Raw genomic sequence first — 9,302 nt, forward strand, 5'->3', positions numbered from 1 at the left:
GTAAAGCATACAATAGGCACAAAGTGCTTTACCTATTCAAAACTAATTACCTTAAAAAGAGAAAATATTCTATACTAAAATCCACTGGTCAACCGCTGAATAACATGCCATCTTTGGCCCGGGGAGATTCTGAATACAATAGCGTTAACCTAGCAGCTTTCCAAAACAAACTTAATGCTTTCTGGACATCTGTATCTGGGTTATTTCCTTCCCTTGGGCATAATTCAGGCTTTATTGGTTCAGGTGATGTCCTGAATCACCTCTTCATAACACATTTTTTACATGCATGCTACCATTAATGTAGCTCATCAAGGATCTATTTTTAAGAAAAAGCCTAAGATGTGTGTTCTTGATTTGTGTTACTCACGGTGGAGAAATAAAAGACCTGGGGAAATTCCCTAACAATTAGATACAATAAATCCATGAGATGACTTACTTTCTACTACTTCAGTTAATATTTTACAAAAATGCTCTCAAGTAATAGGCTTATAGTAGGTAGCTCTAACACAGGTCATCACTTAGTCTATTTCAACTAATACTGATGCAGTTACTAGGCAACAATTAGTAAAAGACTGAAAGCAGTGGTTCTCAAACATCTCCATGTATCAGTATCACCTAGAGGACTTGCAAAAGCACCAACTGTGGGTTCCACCCCCAGAGTTTTTCATTCAGTGAGATATGAGGTGGGACCAGGGAATCTACATTTTTAACAAATTCCCAAGAGTTGCTGATGCTACTGGTCTAGGAACTATGGGTCTACATTAATAGAGGACTACTCATGACAGCATAAGAAGGAAAGAAGAAAACATATATGGATCCCAATCTTAGCTGTGGTATTAACATACACTTTTGATTAGTAATGTAATTAATGTCTTTAAATGCGCTTTCTGAAAATCTGCACAATAATTACTAATTAGTTCGTAATAATATTGTATCTTATCTTACAGAAATTTTAAGTTTTTTTAGAGTCCCAGAATAATGAAATCCAACACAAGTAATTTTTAGGCTATTGATATTTTCAATGTCAGATGCAAAGCGCTAATAATAAGGCCAAAATTGGTGGTTCAACCTGTTAGCTTCACTTTGCTCTATGGCTATAGCTTCTACAATGAGTCCTGGCCAGCTGCCTCAGAAGACATGCCAAGAGTCACAAAGGAAATGTAAGAATGTATGATTGGACACAAATCCATCACCACTACTGGAAAAACAACCCAAAAGCATATTTCCTACCAACAACATATCTATCAATGACCTTGAAGATAAAACTAAACATGAGACCTTGCTACAAAATGTGTTTTAGAAGTCTTAAAAACTCTCCTACCTCTTTAGTTTATAAGTACCATCAAAGTTCATGGAAACAGAAATCCAGAGTTTCTTGTTTTCCAGTGATGGCAATTTCAAGGAAGACCCCATTTAAAAATGTATAGAGTTGGACAGTACATTTTCAGTATATTATGGGTACCTCCCCTTTGATTTGTTTTAATCTAAGTTAAATGTAAGTATGGGATATTTATAAGTGATAATGAATTTATAAACTAAAAATCAACTGATAAACCAAAATAGTCTGAAACAAAGCAGTGGTGCCCAGAATAATCACAGCATGAGGATACATAAAGGATTAAAGAAATACACATGAAATAAAATCACTGACAAGATAAGTTAGGAAGAGTACAAAGTAATCAAGAACAGCTGATGGAAAAGCAGTTCGACTAAGAGAACATAATATCACAAAGACATATAGGACTAAATACAGGAAACATAATGCAGTAAATAAAATCAGCTCAGGGTGTCAAGGGGCTTCATGCAAGAATAACTTCAGCTTGAACCTGAAGTTGTGAGATTATAGGCAAAATTCAACTGAAGAAAATGCTTTTTCCACTCAAAGGATTGAGTGGAAAGAACAAATAAGCAAGTGGTGAACATTCAGTCACCATTTCTTTGTTCAAATGTTCACTGGGCACATATTTGGCACTAGACAAACACGGCTGACCCTTGAACAATATGGGAGCTGGGGTGCCGACCCTCCAGCAGTTGAAAATTGAAGTATAACTTTTGACTCCCCCAAAACTTAGCTGTCCCTCAGTGCCTGCATGGGATTGGTTCCAGGAACCCCACAGATATCAAAATTCACAGATATGTTAAGTCCCCTATATAAAATGGTGTAGATCAATGCATCCAGTGGCCCTCCGTATCCGTGAACTCCCAACTATGATCAAAAGAGTACAGGTATTTATTGAAAAAAAAATCCAGCCCTGGCTGGTGTGGCTCAGTAGACTGAGTGCTGGCCTGTGAACAAAAGGGTCGCCGGTTCGAATCCCAGTCAGGGCACATGCCTGTGTTGGAGGCCAGATCGCCAGTAGGGGTGTGCAGCAGGCAACCACACATTGATGTTTCTCTCCCTCTCTTTCTTCCTCCCTTTCCCTCTCTGTAAAAATAAATAAATAAAATCTTTAAAAAAAAAGAAGAAAAGAAAAAAAATCCACATGTAAGTGGACTGGTGCCCTTCAAACTCATGTTGTTCAAGGGTCAACTGTATTAGCATTTGATTATACATAGTAAAAGTAAAGAAACACACTCAAACAATATATTTTATAGCAGCAGACAAACTGGAAAAATAGAAAACCAGACTAAGGCAGAACAGTACCAATATAGTTTTCAACTTTGCTATATAACTCCTACAATTCTGAGGCTCTCATAAAATAGCTATAATATATAGCCTACAGTATTGTTTTATCTATATCTCGTATAAGTCACATATTTCTATCAAGAATCAGAGCAAAGACAATAAGAATAAAATTATAGAAAACAAATGATCATTATGTTGAAATAAATTTTTTCACAACTCTGTGGGTCTGAACATGTAGAAGAATGGGCAATATAGAGCAAGATGATGTACAAGAGCTGCTGAACAGCTCATTGTAGCAGGGCAATACCAGACAGGATTCACCAAAGAAAATTACTTTTTTTAAGGATGCTAATTAGGAAGCTGCTATCTTCGTGTCATATACAGAATCAAATGCACAAGGATGAAAAGTATAGCATAGGGCATATAGTCCAATAATATTGTAATAACTACGTATGGTACCAGGTGGGCCCTAGACTTATCGGGGATCACTTTGCAAGTTATGTAGATATCTAACCACTATGTGGTGTACCTGAAACTCATATAATATCGAATGTCAACTGTAACTGAAAATTTTTTTTAAAAAAGTCAAAAGAATGCAATTGCTCTTTTGTGACTGAAGGCAGCAAGCCTATGACAACCTAGAAGGCAAAACTAGAAGCCATAACGAGTTTGAGATGAGTATGCATATATATGTATATATGCCTCTCTGTGTGTATACATACACATATGTATACATGTATATATACATGTGTGTGTGTATATATCAAGACTCAACATATGTTTCCTGTGCACTACAGATCCCACAAGAGCCAGTCATCCAACTTCAATGGAGTGCGTCATTTAAAATTTTTTTAAAAAGGGCAACCTGATAAGTTTGTGTATTGTTTTTCAGACTTATATACTTCCCAAAACACCTTACAAATGAACACAACATGTATTTAAACTGAATCTAATAAAAGGAATTAGAGATGAGTATATTACCAACTTCAGTTACAAATTTGCTAAGCTAAAGAGGATAATCAGTTACATAGTTTCCATTTTCAAACAAATAGGAAGCACACATAATTTTTTGCATAATTTTCCTTGGAGCTAAACTCAGCAGAAATTTATGTCAACTTAGTATGTAAAAGACAACCTACAACATATGAAACTGTATTATTAACCATATTTTGCAGGGATATCAAAACAAATTCACAAGGTAATTTTCTAATACAAAATTTGAAATTAAAAATTTCCTAATTGTATAAAACAGAAAGCATAAAAATAAACTACAACTTAAGGGCAACATTTCTGCAAAAGGCTGAGATAACATAGTTCAAACATCTATTTTTTGGTTAATCATAGGTTAACAAGTAAAAACAAGCTGGGCAGCCACTTAACATAGATAGCTATTATAACCATGGTTGTCCGTCCTGCCTTTGTACTAGAATCACCTGTGATTGTTAGCTTAGAATAAGTGTAAATACAAACTTTCCAAAAAGTGTCTTCAATGTAGCTATTCTTTACTGTTGATAAAAGTGCCACCAATAGTTATAATCATTCATGAACTAGAAGATATAAAAGATTTAGTAAGGATGAATTCTATACAGTAGACATTCAATAAATGTTATCTTTCTACCTTCAAAAGCAGAGGAATGAAAGCTGGCATTGTCATGTGAAAGTGGAGAGTCGTACTTATATTTTTGTCCAGAGAAGCTGACACTAACATGATAGTCAAAATTCTTTCAAAAAGCTCTTAAATTCTTTCATTAGTAACATAATTTTTTATTAAGATATTAAAATAGATCTATAAACTCTAACTACAATTGCTGAGTTTTCTTTTATCTTTAGGAAATAAGTGTTTAAGTGGCACAATTAGGTACATTAATTTGTAATAATAAACAACATTTATTTAGTGTAATAAAGCAAAGGTTATTTGTAGAGGAAATATTTGATAAGAATGCACTCACCTTAGTAAGTGACAAAATACATTCTTCATTAATAACTAACTGATATGAAAAAGAATGATTGATAAGGATGCATTCATCTTAGTATTATCAAGATAAAGAATGATAGAAATTTAGAGTTCTAAGAAATCTTACAGATTCGCTAGATCAACCCCTTATTTTAAAAGATGAGAAAACTTCATATAGAAAAAGTTAAATGATACAGGCCAACTAGCTACCTAAAACAAGCAAGGATTTTAGAGCCTGGGCCTCCTGACTCCCAGTACTTTCCATTTTCTAAGAGACTATGCTGCCTCCTGTAGTTTTAAATCCTCTGACTTGGATGAGGTTACTGGTTGTCTCACTGATTTTCCTTACATTCTATTCTGAACCATAGTTGTCATTTGTAACTTTCCCATAAAATTATAATTTTCCAATCTGTTTTCTAAATGGTTGTACAGAAGAGTATGTAAATCTTCAGCTTTCTAAATTTCAGACTAGTAAACATAGGCTTCACAAAATGCTTCAGTGCACAATGTACACAATCAAAAGCAAAGAAAAATTCTCTCCTGGATAATTCAATCTACAAATTCAAAAATACATTTACTGAGCAACTCTGGCATGCAAGGTCTCTGTCAACTGCTGGGGATAAGCAGCTGAACAAGTTATGGCCCTTGTGCTTAGTAGCTTATAACCTAGTAGAGAAGACAATTAAACCAACAATTAAGCTGTGCTCGTTAATGACTCCAAAAAAGGGAGACTAGCGCCTATAGGAAGGGAATCTAATTTAAAATGATGGAATCAGCTCATACTTTCCCAATGAGGTCCAGAACAGCAATAGGGAAAAAAATGCCAGTATCACTCATATTCATCAGAGTCCAAAATGAATTAAAACAGACATAGCAACTTCAATTTACTCAGGGGAAAAAAAAATTGTGTGTGCACTATTTTTCAATGGAAAAGAACGATTTCGTTGTGGCTAAATAACAAATACAATCTCCAATTATTTCTTAACAAAATTTTAAATCGCAATTTTAAAGAAACCAAAGAAAAAACTTGCACCTAAAACCTGTCTGCTTGATATTCACAAGAACTCTCTCCAAAGCTGCATACTAAGTTCTCAAAATTACAGCGGGGGAAAAAATCTCATCAGGTAGAAGAGAAATAACCTGGATAACCGACAACCTAAAAAGAAAACTACCACTCACTATTCACTCAGGGATAAGAATTACTCAGATTTCTAGGTAATGACTTTCAGCTGGAAGATATAGACAACCGAGCACAGTGGGCATTTTTATTTCCATTTTTAAGTAAAGTAGGGGGATGGGTTCAGAGAGTTGGAAAAACCATCAGATATATGAAAGTGAACTGACAGAAAAGAGAGGAAAGGGGTGGGCAAGAGTTCAAAAACCAAAGCCATAAAGATGGGTGGAAGAAAAGCTGGAGGGTAGTTTGGGACAGAATAGTAAAGAAAAAGGCAGGGAGGAAATGGGGCAAAGGGGAGGGAGTAGGGATGTCTAAAACAACTGATTTGAGAGGAAACGAGCGACCAGAGAAAGGAGTGAACAGAGCTACCTCAACCGGGGATAAAACTAAATTGGAATACAAAAGGTAGAGGGGGCGTTAGAGAAGCAGTGAGCTTTAACCTCCTTTTTCCCAGCCTCTACGCCCCAGAGAGGGAGGAAGTGGCTCTCTCAAGTCCCAGGGAAGGAATTCCGGCGCAGCCTTGGAGAACCAGAGTCTGCCAGTTGGGACACCATCCAGCGGTCCCCGGACCCTCTCATTCCCCTATCCCTTGGACGCTGGGCGGGGCCCTGGGCGTCCAGGTTACCTGGACAGGGAATCCACGCTGGGCGGCCGTGCTGCCGCTGGGTGGGTGTCAAGACTCTCGCAGCTTGAGCTCTTCTCCATGGCGCGGCGCGGGCAGAGGGACGGAAAGGCTGAAGCAACCTCCACCGCAGCCGGGCGGGAGGAGCAGAGGGAGGAGTGCGCCGGCCAGGGACCGCGGTCAGGCCAACGCCGGCCCGGGAGGGAGACCGGAAGCGGCCATGTTCCCCCAGACTGCACCGCGCCGGGGAGCTGCTGGGGAGCGGGAGGACCCTGTGGCGCCCCTCGGACGCCGGCCGGGACGTGCTGCTCTGGCAGCATCCCCTCGTGCTGCCTCTGAGCCAGGGAGGTGACTGCTGCTGGGGTGAGAGGGTCCCACGAGGCTGTAGGGATGAAGAGCCTGTGGAAGGAGGGAAATTTTAGAAATAAGAGAGGCTGAAGGGAATACTAGGGACGAGGGTCTCAAAAGAAAGTCAAGGATCTGAGGGGCGTGCGTAATTGAGACAGGAATGTGGAGGTCAAGGAAGGCCAGATGACAGGCTTAAAGGAATGTGGGCGAATGGTAGGATGGATGTTAAAGGCGCAGAAAGGACTGGGGAGACAGTGTCAGGAAGGGAGGAAGAGAACGGAATAGGATAGGAGAGGTGAAATGGCAAAATACTCGCCAGATTTAGGGTCCTAGAATAATGATTAAATAATTACTAAGTAATGATTAAAGGATGTTTTAGAGCCAGTCAGCCGTCAACTCAAAATCCTGCCTCTGCCAGATCCTTGCAGTGTAACCCTGGACGTAACATTGAACGTAAACTTCGTTATCTGTAAAATAGGAAGAATAATAGTTTTGCAGTTTACATGAGTTATTACATGTAAAATGCCTAAAACAATGCTTGGCACATAGTAAGCACTCGAGTATTAGCTGTTAGCATATATTAGCTGTTAGTATTAGCTGTTATAACAACCCACTTCATAAGGGTTGTTAAGATGGAATGGACTAATGTATATAAACAGTTTCTAACTCAAAAACTTCAAAAAATGGTGGCTGCAGTAGGAGAAGACAGAGTGAGAGTGGCAGAGTGATTGGTAAGGGAAGGGTAATAGGGAAAGCATTGGACTGATGGGGGTGGGGTGGGGAGTGGTAATGCTCATCTTTCTATTTCCACTCCAACCCTGGGCCAATATTGTATTTAGAAAGGGCACTAGAAAAGAACCTGAAAAGTTCAGTTCTGCTGTGACTTGGAGTCTCCATGGTCTGCAAGTGTCTGAAAGGGAAAAGCACTTTGGCATTAATCCATTGTCACACAGATATGGAAGAGGAAATTCAGAGGGAACTGATAAATATGCAAAAAAACAAAATCAGACACTTGCTACTGGATGTGGTGGTGTTGGGTAGAGGGCAAACATTTAGTCATCATTCCTGCCCTCTCAAATTCCCCTGCAGAACAGGAAGGGAGGGGAAAGGATGGAGTTGTGATAAGAGAACAGGAACTGGGTGCAGAGGAAATGCTTCTGCCGGTAATTTTCTGTGTACAGAGGACACAGGAAGGACATGGAGAGGATACCATAAAGGAATTTTTCTGATTGAGGTTGAATCCCAGTCACCTCATGTATGGTGTAGGAAATGTGCAAAATTTATTTCTGTAAAAAATTAGACATTTTTAAAAAAAACTCTTCCTTGCTAGGATAAGTAGAATTATGTTGATTTAAACTAGATTTAATTTATATTGACAACTGATGTTTTTAAGAAAATCTTGTAAAGACAGTGAAATATTAACTTGCAATTACATTTCCCAAAAGAACAACCTAGCCAAGTTATGTTCGTCATAAGCTAGAATACTTATTAAAATGAATTAATATGTGAGAAAGCACAAAATGCTTTGCCTTTCTGTTCCCTTCTAAAGCTTGGCAAGGACAGAATGATAGCCAATGTTTTTTATTTCTATAATTTTTAAAGAGACCTTAACTGTACTCCTCTAATAGGCAAAGAGAGTAAGTAGTCCAGAAACACATAATAAGCATAAACATCTACAATGATTCATAAATAATTTGCTAGTACTTCCCCATCCTACCTGCCTTCTAAAATGCTGACTCACTGTCACTTGATACTTTGACATAGGTTTTCCAAGCTAAGCTTGGTGAAGACTGATGAATCTTTGAATGGGAGACCCGCATATTACTGCCCAGTTTATTTCTAGCACTTGAAACCATCTGCCTGATGATGTAATAATTTGTATATGGGCCAATCTAGTGATTACTAAAGAACAGTAATATTAAGTGTAGAGATTTTTGAACCAGTTGAGTCTGAATTGGAATCCTGCTTCTGTCACATATCTGTTGCGTGCTTTTGATTAAGTTGCTTCTCCAAGATTCAGTTTTCTTATCCCTAAAATGGAAATTAAAATACCACATAATATGTTGTTTTTCTATACACAGAGTTGGTTGAATAGTAGGCTCTCAGTAACTGGTTTTGCTACTGTTATTGTTCTGTGAACTTACTGTTTTACTTTTCACCTGAACAGTAAGACAGTAACTTCTCAGATTGATCAACAAATAATACCTTAATCTCAGCTGTAAATTAAAATAGTGCCGAATTCTTTTTCTGACAATTGACTGCTATGTCTGTCATTCATTCATATATATATAATCTCCAAGAGAAGTCAACTTGATTAGGAGTTTCTGTACCTAAAGAACATTTTAGCCTGTCAGGTCATTCAGAAACTATTGCTATAATCAAGTTATAGTCTAGCCTCATCTCTCCTATTAAATGGTTAACTTGAGAGCTTCCCAAGGTTAATTTTCTTACTTGCAATCTAGACCAGTGTTTCTCAAATTATATGTGGAAAGAACCAGTTTTTTGTTTTTAATTTCCATACGATCACCAACCAATTTTTTTAATATATGAAAAATTAATTGTTAGAAAAAAGTTT

At 37.8% G+C, this 9,302-nt stretch overlaps 1 protein-coding gene across 4 annotated transcripts in view; it reads right to left on the reverse strand.

Annotated features, from left to right (window-relative positions):
* The window catches only part of MTMR2 (myotubularin related protein 2), a 113,723-nt gene extending 107,023 nt beyond the window's left edge, over positions 1 to 6,700 (reverse strand). The window contains exon 1 of one of the 4 annotated variants that reach the window (XM_028517611.2): positions 6,383 to 6,700. Coding sequence is in view for 2 of the 4 variants with exons in the window: in XM_036028656.1 (XP_035884549.1) it covers positions 6,383 to 6,462 (80 nt within the window). In the remaining 2 variants the exon portion in view is untranslated. The remainder of the gene's footprint in view (positions 1 to 6,382) is intronic. The other 3 variants (XM_036028656.1, XM_028517610.2, XM_036028658.1) reach the window with 3 other exon arrangements.
* Between the last annotated feature and the right edge of the window lie 2,602 nt (positions 6,701 to 9,302).

This window comes from Phyllostomus discolor, chromosome 6 (genome assembly GCF_004126475.2).
Source record: "Phyllostomus discolor isolate MPI-MPIP mPhyDis1 chromosome 6, mPhyDis1.pri.v3, whole genome shotgun sequence".
Classification (NCBI taxonomy): Eukaryota; Metazoa; Chordata; class Mammalia; order Chiroptera; family Phyllostomidae; genus Phyllostomus; species Phyllostomus discolor.